Consider the following 14,116-nt stretch of genomic DNA (forward strand, 5'->3'; position numbering starts at 1 on the left):
GTATGGTGTGTACGTTTTCCCGCTTTAAAGCCAGTCTTGGTGAAATGTCTTTGTGTGTGTGTCCAACTTGTATTTTTAAACCAGTGGGAATTATTAAATACAGAGCCTGGGAACCAAATGTCGCTCCACCCCACTACCACAGCCCCCCCCCCCCCCCCCCCTCAGCTTTGGCGGTGTAATTCTGTAAGGAAAACATGAATAGCAGGAGACCCTATTGAGGCGAGCCTTTCTGTACATCGAAACTTAACTCCATTCTCTCCACCTTGACAAGGAGAATCCTAGCAAATAATGGGTTGTGTGGGGACACCATTGCTTCAGGCTGCATCCCTGTAATTGCCAAGCATTTCCTGGTACAGGAGGCAGTTGGGATGTCATGGGATTGGGCGAGTTTCGAAACACACACACACTTTTAATTGTAACCGCCTTGACACACACACACACACCCCTATTGTCTGAAGATGTTTCTATATGATTTTCTTGATTTATTTTCACATAACTCAGAATAGAGTTTTGGTTCCCGTTTTTGAAAACACACACTTTTACCCACCGTCTTTAGCACACACAGTCCCATCGACAGACGGAGATCAAATCCAAATAGGAAAGGTATTCATTAACATTTTAATCGTAAAAAATATGTTCAAAAAAAGGAACATCGAGATAGCCACACAAAATACACAGGCTTATATACTTATCCTAATATGCACACACACACACACACACACATGCACAAAGACTCTTGGCAGATGGTGAACCATGAGGTCGACAGGGTTGTAAAACAAGCCTGTTCTCTTTGTCCACCTACGCAGCCCTTTGCACAGTGTGTCTATCAGATGGCGGCTCTTTATCAAGGTGTGGCTGACACCGGCTCCACACAAAGCTCGGTTAAACAGGAATATGGGAGGCCCGCTTTCAATGACTGGGGTGCTGTGGCAGCGCTCGCATCACTGCCAAGCAGCTCTCTCAGGTTGCTGCCATTTTGCCGTGTGTGTGCATGACTCGGCTGAAATGTCGGTCTGGTGACTGCTGCTTCCATGTTTAAACCTTGGAATAAAAGTTGGCTTTGTTGTTTTGGGCTGTTGTTAAAGTTAACATTTGACTGGCTGTTGTGTTCAGCGGTCATTAACAGTACCTTCCTACACCCATAAACCATGGACATTATCACATCATCATTTGCATTTGTTGAGGCTGTTCCCCATTTCAGTGAAGTTATAACACTGCCAAAAGTGTTTTACATACAGCCTACATACATCATATAAAATATAAAGTCGCTGCTGACAGACAGGTGTTGGGTGTTTGCGTCTCTCCCTGTTACTCTACTCTGTGTGTTATTATATGGTTGCATGGATGCTGGGTCTAAGAAGCATCCACCCATGTCAATTATCAGACTGTTGGGAGGAAGAGAGGAGATTACGCATAATTGCCAACCGTATAGCTTGCCTGGGTGTTTCCTCCCCACTCAAATCGCTCAGACAGAAAAAGTGATAAGTAGACTCGCCAATGTGAGCAGACAAATACTACGTTGCTCAACTGCATACCTGCCACTGGATTTGACATGTCGTAGAAATAGTGATTCTAACAATGATGCTGCTGGATAAGAAACTGAAGTTCACAAAAGATATATATAAGATACATCTGAGGGTTTGAGGTTTCAATCAAATGCTCAGGATACCTTACAGCAAAAGATGTGATATGCCTAAAAAAGTTTGAAGGTTCATTTAGACACACTGTGCTTATAATGTATTATCATTTTGCTTTGCTGTTCAGTGTGTACAATTAAGTTATACATTTAAGAAACATATAAACATTATACAATATACAGTATATACCATTTTATCTTGAAAACACATTACACCTTCTGCAAAAAATTTTTATTTTGTCTTTGGTTTGTGCAAAACTGTCAAATCCATTTAGGTCGGCACTGTGCTCTCATGTTACCACCGGGTTCATACGACAGAGGCTAACAGGCAATTAATATTAAATGAAGCTAAACTTAGCAGCGAGGTGGGGTAGGTGTGGGATACATCATCTTTAGTAGTTAGTTTGTCTTGAGCTGCTGTTGTTTCAATCTGCAAGCGGCAACTGTTGCTAAGGGTCCCATTACCAGAGTAACTGATTGTTTACTTTGGTCTTGTGGGTTTGCCAGTTAGCAGAGGGACACTGGGTTAAACTGCCGACACGCATGGGATTTCTCCTCTGTCAAGTCTGTCCTTCAGTCTCTGGGTTTGCTGTTCGTCTCGGCTTTGCCGTCGGACTGCAAGGTTGGGCGCACATAGCAGTGAGCAGGAACAGGCTGAGTAGGTTTTTATGGAGTCCGGCTGTCCTTGTGACTGGAGCTGGAATTTAAGGTAAACCCCTTTGCTTCTAAATATAGCTGCAACCAGGTCAAAGTTCAGCTCCCGTCCTCTAAAACAAAACACCACATTTATTTTGAGATTGCAAATATTCTTCATGCTTCTTGTCTATTTTTCTATGTATGAAAAATAGGTTGAATAGTGAAATCAATGTGACCTCCAAACCATGTCAAGCTAGACAGAGTTACAGGAAGTGGACAAGGAGCATTACATTTGTTCTAAAGAAGGATGAGGGGATGTCCGCAGTGTCTGACTCTGAAAACTCCTCTCAGATTAAACAAAACTATAGAAAGCCTTAATGTTGAAGGGTTGTTCTAATGGTGGAACTAGATAAAATGTTATGAGTTCCTTATGTTACAAAGAACCATGAAGGTGCAAATGTCCCAGAAATCTTTGAGGAAACAGTGTTGCTCAAGGAAAGGGACTACCCCGTTCTGGGAACTACAAACATCCATGGGCCGAATTGAAGGTCATTTGCAGGATTTTAACAGGCGGTCTTAAACATGAGGTCCGGGGTCACGACAACAATTTGCAGTAGTTATTAGAATACCATGACCATCAAATATCTATGCCAATGTACATGGCCAGCTGCGTAGCATTCTGAATCATAGGCTAAATAGTCCCAGTGACATTAATAACATACTGAACTTCAGAAAGTCAATTGAGCTTGTTTATCATTAGCTAAATAACCAAATCTCAGAGGAAGGTGGTAATGTCATTAGCTTTGCAGGTATTTCTGATAAAATAATTCAAATATTAAAATATTCATCCCGAAGAGAAGGAAAGTTGAGGCGTCCGCAAAACGATTACTGAGATCTGTCCAATAGTTGTTGAGATTCTTTGCTCTGCTCTGATGTTAGCGTGGCTATTAAAAATAATATTGAGGCCATACCATATATACAGTACTTTTGATAAAAGGTAAACTCGTTCTCTTCATCTTTCCATCTTTTACTCCACTGATTCCTGTGTGCTTTCATACATAACACCTCATTCGGGGTCTCTATTTCTGAATAGAGTGAGCCTGCATGCTGAAGATGTATCCCACTGTGCAGGATACATTTGCAGCCATTATTAATTATTTAATAAATGATCATTATTATTATTAACATCAGCGCAAGGAGATGTCCTCCAAGTGCTTGGCGCAGCGCTGCAGTAAAGTCAAGGCACAGGAGACCAGACTGGAGAAGCTAGAAGGCAAGAATGCAAAGAAGGAGGAAGTGGAGGTTCCCCGCGGGGACAACCGGCTTGCAGGAAGCTTGAGGCAGGAGGAGACAAAAGGAAGATGGTCTTCGTCAACTTACCAAAGTGGCATGCAAAAAGCGACATCCAAAAGTGGACTAGAGCAGGTCTGGAGAAAGGAGACACAGAACACGAAAGCCAGGAAGGGGTTTTCCCAACAAGAGAACGAGGAAGGCCCGGATAGAGGCTCAGGTGTGTGTGAGGGGGAAGGTGGGACATCAAGTCTGATGTCATTTTCATATTTTGTTCTGCGGCATAACAGGATACAATTCATCGACATGATTTACAGGGATGTACAGAGCTCCCAAGTCTGTGTGAGTGGGAGTGACTGTATGCGTGCATCATTCCTGTGTGTTTCTGTGTTCAAACCCTTCAGGTACGGGCCAGATGAAGCGATACATTCTGAGGTCCTTCCCCACGGTCTCCTGCTCCAACCCGCGCAGGGAGCGGCAGGCGGAGAAGGGCCGGGGTCCGGGGCCTCTCTTCTTCGTGGGAGGAGCCAATGGGGCTGAAATGTAAGTAGAGAAACAATACAAGTTTTACATAATAAAAAGATGTATTAACCTGTTGGATTGTAGATATTTGAAAAATGCTATGTCAATTGAAGTTTAATTCAAGAATTACAAGTTTAAGAAAAGTGGTGATTTTTAATTAGATACCTGGTTTAATAATAACACAAAAATGTTATTCACCAGCTGTATATTTTTCTTAATGGCCCCCTAGTGGTCAAACTAGCACAGATTGAGTGATCTCTTTGGGCGTTTCCTTCAGAGTGAGCAGTTACTGTGAGAGGAGAGGATGGAAGAGGATTGACAACAAGGACAGGGAGGATTTTAAACTCAAGTGGTGTGAGACCAAATCCCGAGCCAACTACATTAACTTCAAAGAAGGTCCAGTGCTAGAATGAATGCTGTATTTTACTGTCAACAATAGTACCACAATGCTACCTTTCTATTAGTAGTGCTACCCATCGAAGAAACCTGAACATCTCAATGCATCGTTTCTAGGTAAACAGCTGGTGTACCAGATTCCCAACAACAGGGTGCTCACCACAAAGATCGGCCTCCTCAACAGTCTGCGGGAATATGAGCGAGTCAACAGCAGAGTGAACCATGGTCAAGTGCCCAGGTTGTATGTCTCAAAAACACAGAGCGATATAACAGCTGTTTTGTTTGCAAAATGTACAGTTGTCTCACAATCTCCCAGCAACAATCTGGTACCGTCCCAGAGGTTCAATTGAGAGCCGGCTCTGCAAATACTGATTAAAAGACATATCAGCTTGTGACAACCGGCCCCAATCGGGCCTTCAATCGGAATCACACAAGCTTGGTATTGAGTACTATGTTTGTCAGTTATATAAACTATAATTATTGACAGTAAACAAATAGAGTTTCACAGACAGACACAGACAGAAAAGCAAGACTGAAGTCACATTTCAAGGCAAAGAAGTTAAAGGTATCCAGCGGAGATGTACCATGGACATGTGCACTTACACTGCAAAAAAAGTTTCAAAGGTTAATCTGGTGGCTGTAAGGAACCAAGAAATGTCATATTACTCCAGCAATGGTACGGATGAAGACCGCCAACACAAATGGAAACAATGCAGGATTAAAAACATATGATGATGCTTTTCAATTATATTAGGAAAGGAATACACTCAACATATTTAGGCCTCCAGGAAACATACACTCACCGGCCACTTTATTAGGTACACCTGTCCAACTGCTCGTTAACACTTAATTTCTAAGCAGCCAATCACATGGCGGTAACTCAGTGCATTTAGGCATGTAGACATTGTCAAGACAATCTCCTGCAGTTCAAACCGAGCATCAGTATGGGGAAGAAAGGTGATTTGAGTGACTTTGAACGTGGCATGATTGTTGGTGCCAGAAGGGCTGGTCTGAGTATTTCAGAAACTGCTAATCTACTGGGATTTTCACGCACAACCATCTCTAGGGTTTACAGAGAATGGTCCGAAAAAGAAAAAACATCCAGTGAGCGGCAGTTCTGTGGGCGGAAATGCCTTGTTGATGCCAGAGGTCAGAGGAGAATGGCCAGACTGGTTCGAGCTGATAGAAGGGCAACAGTGACTCAAATAACCACCCGTTACAACCAAGGTGGGCATAAGAGCATCTCTGAACGCACAGTACGTGGAACTTTGAGGCAGATGGGCTACAGCAGCAGAAGACCACACCGGGTGCCACTCCTTTCAGCTAAGAACAGGAAACTGAGGCTACAATTTGCACAAGCTCATCGAAATTGGACAATAGAAGATTGGAAAAACGTTGCCTGGTCTGATGAGTCTCGATTTCTGCTGCGACATTCGGATGGTAGGGTCAGAATTTGGCGTCTACAACATGAAAGCATGGATCCATCCTGCCTTGTATCAACGGTTCAGGCTGGTGGTGGTGGTGTCATGGTGTGGGGAATATTTTCTTGGCACTCTTTGGGCCCCTTGGTACCAATTGAGCATCGTTGCAACGCCACAGCCTACCTGAGTATTGTTGCTGACCATGTCCATCCCTTTATGACCACAATGTACCCAACTTCTGATGGCTACTTTCAGCAGGATAATGCGCCATGTCATAAAGCTGGAATCATCTCAGACTGGTTTCTTGAACATGACAATGAGTTCCCTGTACTCAAATGGCCTCCACAATCACCAGATCTCAATCCAATAGAGCATCTTTGGGATGTGGTGGAACGGGAGATTCGCATCATGGATGTGCAGCCGACAAATCTGCGGCAACTGTGTGATGCCATCATGTCAATATGGACCAAACTCCCTGAGGAATGCTTCCAGCACCTTGTTGAATCTATGCCACGAAGAATTGAGGCAGTTCTGAAGGCAACAGGGGGTCCAACCCGTTACTAGCATGGGGTACCTAATAAAGTGGCCGGTGAGTGTATATCCTGGGTATATAATGCTGAAAACACTGTTCTCTGTACTGTAAGCACCATTTTTTCTGTTAAACAATCAACATTCAGTATAATGGACCACGCTAGTAGTAATACTGTTTTGCCTGTTCACGTTTCAATTACTGGTTATGTTTTTATGAAATTTTAAATTTGCTGAGAACTAGTGTTGGGTTTTTTAAAACAGATTTTGAAATAAAAGTGGAATTTATATAATAAAGAAATACAAAAAATAACCAAACAACTACGGATAAACACCTACTTATTGTGCAACCTCCTTGCATTTTGTACCTAACAGAAGGCTGAAAATGGAGGAGTTTATTCCCACTACCTTCCGCATGGATGTGAAGGAAGAGAGGGATGTTTTCTTTTCCCAGCAGGAAGGTAAAATGCCCAAACACAACTTTACAACTATACACAACTATACAAGCCTGATGCAATAACAACACATCTCTGGCAACTTTACAACTATACACAACTATACAAGCCTGATGCAATAACAACACATCTCTGGTTTAACTGGATTCGGGATTATTTAGAAGGCTTCAGTTTTAGGTTGGGATCTATCCAAATTGACTTGTCATTCATCCAGTAATGCAAGGAAGAATAGTTTGTTCTTGGCGGTGTTAAGAAAACAGTTGCCTTGGTGATTGTTTAATCGAGGCTGAGGACGTTGGAAAATAATGCACTTCACCTCCCATAAGGCCCTGATTAAATCCCCTGGGGAACATGTTGTTGCCATAGAGACGAGTCAGCAGAGGGAAGGGCTGAGACACAAACACAAGGAGAGACGCTTAACTGGCATCGGGTGTGGATCTGCTTCAGCACTGGACATTCAGTTTTAAAACTGGAAACATGTTTTAGACCGTACATAAACCCCTGGTTTCTGTGTTGTTTGCAGTGACTAATAACTGATCTGCAGGTTATGACAAACATGGTTATCACTATGTAAACGTCAGAAAGACACAGACATCTGGTTTAGATCTCTAGGTAACGGATAAATCAGAGGAAAAATCTGTCTGAAAAGCATCATCTCCGTCAATGGTGAAAAAATATTGATAAATAGTTAAAAGTCAAAGGCCGCAACGTGAGAATGCTGCATTGTAAATAGAAATGCTGATTTTGTACGTAAGGGCTGCAAAAGTCTTCATTGTGTGATAGCCTCCCTGTTTTTTTTATGCATCAACACATTGTTTTATGTACTCTACAGTTCGGCACAATGATAATTTACAAATGTGAGATTTTATTTTGGACATTCAAATAACTTCAGAAAAAGCTTACTTTGTCATTCATGAAATAAATAAAATAAAGAAAGACACAGCGTGAGAAATAGTATTGACACCAGAGAACACAGTAGAAGAACCGCAGAACCTCCAAACAAAGACGGACTTTATCATACCTGTATTATCGTTTGTTGTTGATTTACCTGGTGTATCTTTATGACTGTGAGCAGGTGTGAGCAACGCTGAGAGTCACATGTGGATCTGTAAGCCGACTGGTCTGAACCAAGGCAGGGGGATCTTTCTGATGAAGAGCCAGGAGGACGTAGCCGCCTTCCGACTAAGGCTGCAACACACGGAAGAACACAACAAGAAGATGCACCAGCGCCAGCCTCAGGCTCGCATCGTCCAACAGTGGGTGAACATACGTAACTCTGGGTTTCTTACAATTAATATCACGTCATATGTTACGCCTCCAAAGGCAACATCTTGTTGACGAAGGACAACTTGCATTTTCTAATGGAAACGCTGAGGGAGCAGGTTGAGAAACTGACATTCTGCCCTCAGTTACATCCAGAGGCCGCTGCTCCTGAGAGGGAAAAAGTTTGACGTGCGCTCTTACCTTCTGATCGCCTGCACTGCACCTTACGTGGTCTTCTTTCGGCATGGATATGTGCGACTGACCTGTGACCTCTACGACCCCAGCTCTAACAACCTGTCTTCTCACCTGACAAATCAGGTACAGCTCGATACTGATCGAGCTTTGCCAAGAACATTCCGCTCTGTTCATGCTAACTTTTAAATGTGCTTTTAATTAATAAGTAAGTGAAGGCCAGGCAAGAATGTATTTCAACTAGTATCCGAAGCTCATGAAATCTGGTTTTCTGAATTAGACACGAGTGTCTACTCATGTTTCATCTACATACTACATTTGGAAGATATCGCCTTCTTTGCAGTAGCTGATCATTTTACTGCACGCAGACATCATTGTAAGCAAAAGTGGTCACATCCTGCATGTCAATAACTGATATGCCCGCATTGAATAAAATGAACAGGGAACTAGACTGAAATTTTGATTTATAGAATTTAAAACTTTTAATCAACCTTTCACACATGCCGAGTAAACTTCCATCTGACTTTTAAAAAAAGCACAAAATCATTCACAATAATATTAAAGAGATATTTTCATCTCATCCTCCTTTGCATACTCGTCCTCCATTATTGACAGAGAGGTTGAATAGATCAAACATGAGCTGTGGCATTGACTTTCTCTGTGCTCCTGCTGACTGCTTCATGTGTCTCTGGTCCCCCTGCTGTCCATCTCCAGTACATGCAGAAGAAGAACCCCATGTACAGCCAGCTGAAGGAGGACACTGTGTGGTCCATGGAGAGCTTAAACACCTACGTCAACGACATGTTTCAGGTTGCCAAGGGTCTGCCCAGGGACTGGGTGCTGGGCGCGTTCGCAGTGAGTCGTAGCTCTCGGGGACCAATTACCATTATAACCATGGTTGTTGGCGCTTGCAGCTAATTGAGATTGGGGCTAGGCTCGTATGACTTCACTCCTCTCGGAGCACACATCATGTTTAACCTTACTATACCAATTAAAAATATTGGCTTTTGGCATTACGTATTTTAGGAGTAATTAGTTGCATTTTCTGTAGCTTATCATTGAGTTAGGGCACTATATTTAACAGCTAAGTTGCATTTTATTCAAATGTTTTAAATAATGAATAATCTAAATAAAATAAATACTAAAATACTAAAGATCATTAGTTAGCAGTTTTCAAATTAGCATTTTCCTGCCTTAAAATAACTAATGACTGTACATTTTGATTGTAGAAATGCAGAAAAAAGGTAAAATGACATTCCTTATTCTTTGAAGAAATGCAAACACAAAGGTTCCGATAGCAGTGACAGAGAGGGGATTATACTTTAACCTCAACGTTCAGCCCGTTGCTCTAAAATGACCGGGGCAGGTTGAAGTTCAAATATTATGTAGGCATATGATGGATTAAAGGTTAAAATTATTCCTGTTAAGAGCTGCAGACATCCAAACCGTGTGAAAAAGAAACATCGTATGTCCCTCTTAAGCATAATTTGATCGTTTTTTTTCCTTCCATCGCATCAGAAGCGCATGCAGCAGATCATGACCCAGTGTTTCTTGGCAGTCAAATCCAAGCTTGACTGCCGACTGGGCTTCTTTGACTTGATCGGCTGCGACTTTATGGTCGATGAGGACTTCAAGGTGGGTGACGCGTCGCTGAGTTTCTGGATGGCGGTCCGTGTTCTACATGTATGTTAAAGTTCATGTTTGTGGACTACTTGTGTCTCCATGTCTGTAATAGGTCTGGCTGTTGGAGATGAACAGTAATCCAGCTCTCGAAACAAATTGTAAAGTCCTGAAGGAGGTGATACCCACCACTGTTGTGGAGACGCTGGGTGGGCTTTTGTTATAATTGCACATGAAACCAAATGTTTCCAATGTTGAAGTGAATTTAACAGCACGCTGAAACATGTTTCACCTCGTTTCGTTGTATGCATGGAACAGTCCGATTTTCCTCTATACTTTTCTAACTTGTTTTCATCTGCTGTCCCTCCTTCATGCTTTAGATGTAACTCTGGAGATCTTCGACAAGTGTAGACTCAAAGAGAGAATTCTTCCTCTGGCCAGTCAGAGGGACTTTGTTTTGCTCTACAACAGAATTGTTCCTCGTGAATCAGTGGCGGTCTGCAGCGAGAGCAGCAAAGACAAAGAATTTAACCAGAAAAGCACCAAAAAGCCTGAGCCCACAAGTTATACGTCAGGGACAGAGGGTAACATTGAGCCTTCACTATCCCTTGATATTGGGAACTTTCCAGCAAGTTGGGAAGGAATAGTCAGTTCAAAGTCCAGCCACTTTCTCGCCACCTTCCCTGCCCCCTCACTTTGCCAACAAAACTATCCATCATTGCATGGGACTTCACAATTACCCAACAGCTTCAGCAGCATACAGGCCGTCAAGAACAAGAATCCCAAGTCTCGAGATGAACTCAAGCTCAGCAAATGTACTATGCATTGTTATTCAAAAGCTGCAGATGAAGTGAAGGACTCTAAGGTGCAGAAGAAGACGACTGTAACTAAGCCGCCATCGCCACCAGAGATCACCGTCTGCGGCTTTCCAGAGACGACACCCTTCCCTCCTCATGCTGGACTACTTCCACGCTCCGGAAAGGAACGAGAAGCACAGCTCAAACTGGACAAAACCAGCTTTGTTTATAAGACATAAGAGGAACTGTGATGCGTTAAGTGCAGAGAGCTGGGGTCTGGAGATATCTGTCTCAAAAGTATTCCTTTTGACATCTGGGTATGTCATATATGTTACAATTACATGGTTCTTCTTGCGCTTTGAAATTATTAAAAGTTTGTGAATTTGAGGAAAAAAGAGAGATCTGAAAGTGTGTTTGAAGAGAGACTTACTTTGGGTAATTTAGAGTGCTTCACTATTCAAATAAATCAATTGAATTGAGGTTTGACGATTAACAGAACACAAAATTAGCAAAATTGTATGTAGTGCTGAAGTAATGTAAAAAAGTAATTGTTTAGAATATTCTAAAATAAATGAGTACATTGAAATATGATATTCAAAAATAGTTCATTCATAATAGCAGCTGATTATCTTAAGGTTAAGTTGAACCTGGTTGCCCAACACAGGCATCCAGTTATAGGGCAGCTACGCAGATTGGCTTATTCTGATGATGCTGAGTTACATTTCCCACCTGCTTTCAATGGGATCTGTTAAGATATCAAGGGTTTTAGTTAATTAAAATGTAGATAGTGTGAGAGAGGAGTGCATCTTCAGGTTTACCGCCTGGAAAAATAACACTACTGTTTTGTTTGGACTAATAAAATCAGAATCAGAAGCCATTTATTGCAACACATGTTAAACATAGAGGAATTTGACTTGGTGCATTGGTGCAATAAAGAATATAATATAAGAATAAAGTGAAGTAAAATAAGATAAAGAATCTACAAGCAAGAATTAACAATGTAAATACAATACAGATAAGTACGTTGAATGTCCATATGTTTCCACGGAGAGAAACCACTGCGCAAATGTTCCGGGAAGTATTTGGGTCAATGGGGAATACGGACTTGGTTCAAGATATAATAGTTAAGTTCCATCAAAGTAAAGTCATCTATTGGTGGTACAACAGTATACTATGATATGATAAAACTTAAAAGGGCTGGTACATTATAAATTAGGGCCGGGACTTTAGCGCAGTAATTACGATTAATTAATTACAATGTGAATTAAGATTAATTAATTACACAAAAAATAACACATTAAACAGTTTTTAATGCATTTTTACACTTATTTTTTGCACCGCGGAACGTTTCTCACTGGATGAGTTTCGGAGGACCGATTATACTGGAGCACCAACTAGCGTTTATGACTTCAGACAACAACAAACCACAGTGAACATGAACGAAGAAGCTGACGAGACCGTGTCGGGTGGCCCCGTGAATGGGAAATCTTATTGTAGCAGGTGGCACCATGGGGTGGCGCTGTGGGGTCAAGGCGGTGCACCTATAAAAGGGGAAGTGGCACTTTGCTATGAAGTGCCAGTTTCCTGTTGGGTGGCCAGGGTATGGTTGGGCCCCCCAGTAGTGGTGAGGAAGCTCCATTCTCTCTCGATTTGTAAATATATTTGTTTATTCTTTCATATGTACGGGTGGTAGATTTTAATGGAGTTTGCATGACAGGATCGGGAGGAGATGCGCCGATCCGGGCAAAGAGGGAATGAATGGGTGTGAGAGTTTGATGCAGCAGGTATGTTGGGTTTTTTAATTAAATTAAAGTATGAATTAAAGTTCATTGTTGGTAATTGTGAATCCTTGTGTTTCAGTTATTATCCCGCTACCTGCTGTCCTTTTGTTAGTTTTGTTTTTTGTTTTCAGCGGTTAGTCCGCTCCTGGTCCATTGTATTTTGTTTTCTTTGCGTGTTTTGGATGTAAGAGCGGACTAACCACTTTAAGTTTTTGTTTGTTTGTTTGTTTGTTTGTTTTCTGATCACTTTCCCCACATTCCAAGGTACACTTCCTGCAGTGTTCCGGGCAAACCCTGACCTATGGTGTGACCTGAAGGGGGCGTGTTTGCAGTGCCGTGGTTGGCCTTATACACAGGTGTGCTGTGCCGTGTTAAGCGTGTTTCACAGGGTAACTCAGGGCGCTCGGAGCCTGCAATGTGTCTGTGTATGTGGGGTCGGATTAGACCCATTTGTAATAAATATTATTAAACTATATTCAGCTTCCGTTTCTTATATCTATAAGTTAACATTATTATAATAAACACACGGATGGAAGCGTCGATAAGAGGATGGTTATGTGCAACAAGGAATTCACATCGAGCCTCAAGTATCACCTCAACGCAAAACAATTAGCAGCTAGCGTGGACGTTAGCCCCACTCCTGGTACACGGACCCACACCCAACCCACACTGCACCAGATGGTTTAAGGACCAGGGTAACTAAGTCCACGTCTGATAAAATAACCAATGTTCGGAATGTACTTGAAAGTATTGGTCTACTTAAAAAAACATAGTTTACAGAAGGTCTAATTACCTATAGGCTACCTGAATTTCTGAAAGTACTATATTTCTAAATATGCTATTGCTACACTTGTCTGCTGGTTCATAAAAGGAAAATAAAATAAAAATCCATGTGAAAAAAATTACTTCTCACTGTTCTCAGTTCAAATATTTATGTAATTAAAATGCGATTAATTTTGATTATTTAATTACAAAGCCTCTAATTAGATCAATATTTTTAATCGAGTCCCGGCTCTAATATATATATACCAACTAAAATATAAATATACAAAAAAGACACACAAAAATATACATATAAATACACCTATACTAAAATATAGATATTATATAGATGTATATTTAGATATAATATAAATAATAAATATAATTAATAATAAGTAATATTAATAAGAAATATATACACATACAAATATATATAGAATATAATGTATATATTATATCTATCTACATATATAACATATATAAATATATTAGATACACCTAATATATATATCTAAATTGACATTTATATAATAATACATATAATAAATATAATTAATATATATACATATATATATAAATATAGAATATATATATATAATTTAATATATATATATATATATATATATATATTCATATATATATTACATTTCTATATATAATATATATTTCTATATATTTTATAAATTATATTTATATATACTATATAGATTTCTATGCAGATATATCTATATTTTTATATATTAATTATATATATAATATATACATATGTAACACACCACAAGAGACCAGAGTGAACCCAAGCGCAGAGCGCAGCTTT

At 40.7% G+C, this 14,116-nt stretch overlaps 1 protein-coding gene across 1 annotated transcript; it reads left to right on the forward strand.

Annotated features, from left to right (window-relative positions):
• Positions 1-2,018: 2,018 nt before the first annotated feature.
• ttll10 (tubulin tyrosine ligase-like family, member 10) lies at positions 2,019-12,940 on the forward strand. The gene is made up of 12 exons (XM_037480769.2): positions 2,019-2,345; positions 3,464-3,782; positions 3,967-4,105; positions 4,362-4,480; positions 4,598-4,718; positions 6,805-6,890; positions 7,960-8,140; positions 8,294-8,465; positions 9,054-9,194; positions 9,858-9,974; positions 10,075-10,168; positions 10,340-12,940. Exons 2-12 carry the CDS (start codon positions 3,473-3,475, stop codon positions 10,993-10,995), a joined length of 2,136 nt encoding a protein of 711 aa, XP_037336666.2. The 5' UTR covers positions 2,019-2,345; positions 3,464-3,472; the 3' UTR covers positions 10,996-12,940.
• Positions 12,941-14,116: the final 1,176 nt, after the last annotated feature.

The sequence above is a fragment of the Pungitius pungitius genome, chromosome 1, assembly GCF_949316345.1.
Source record: "Pungitius pungitius chromosome 1, fPunPun2.1, whole genome shotgun sequence".
In the NCBI taxonomy this organism is placed as follows: domain Eukaryota; kingdom Metazoa; phylum Chordata; class Actinopteri; order Perciformes; family Gasterosteidae; genus Pungitius; species Pungitius pungitius.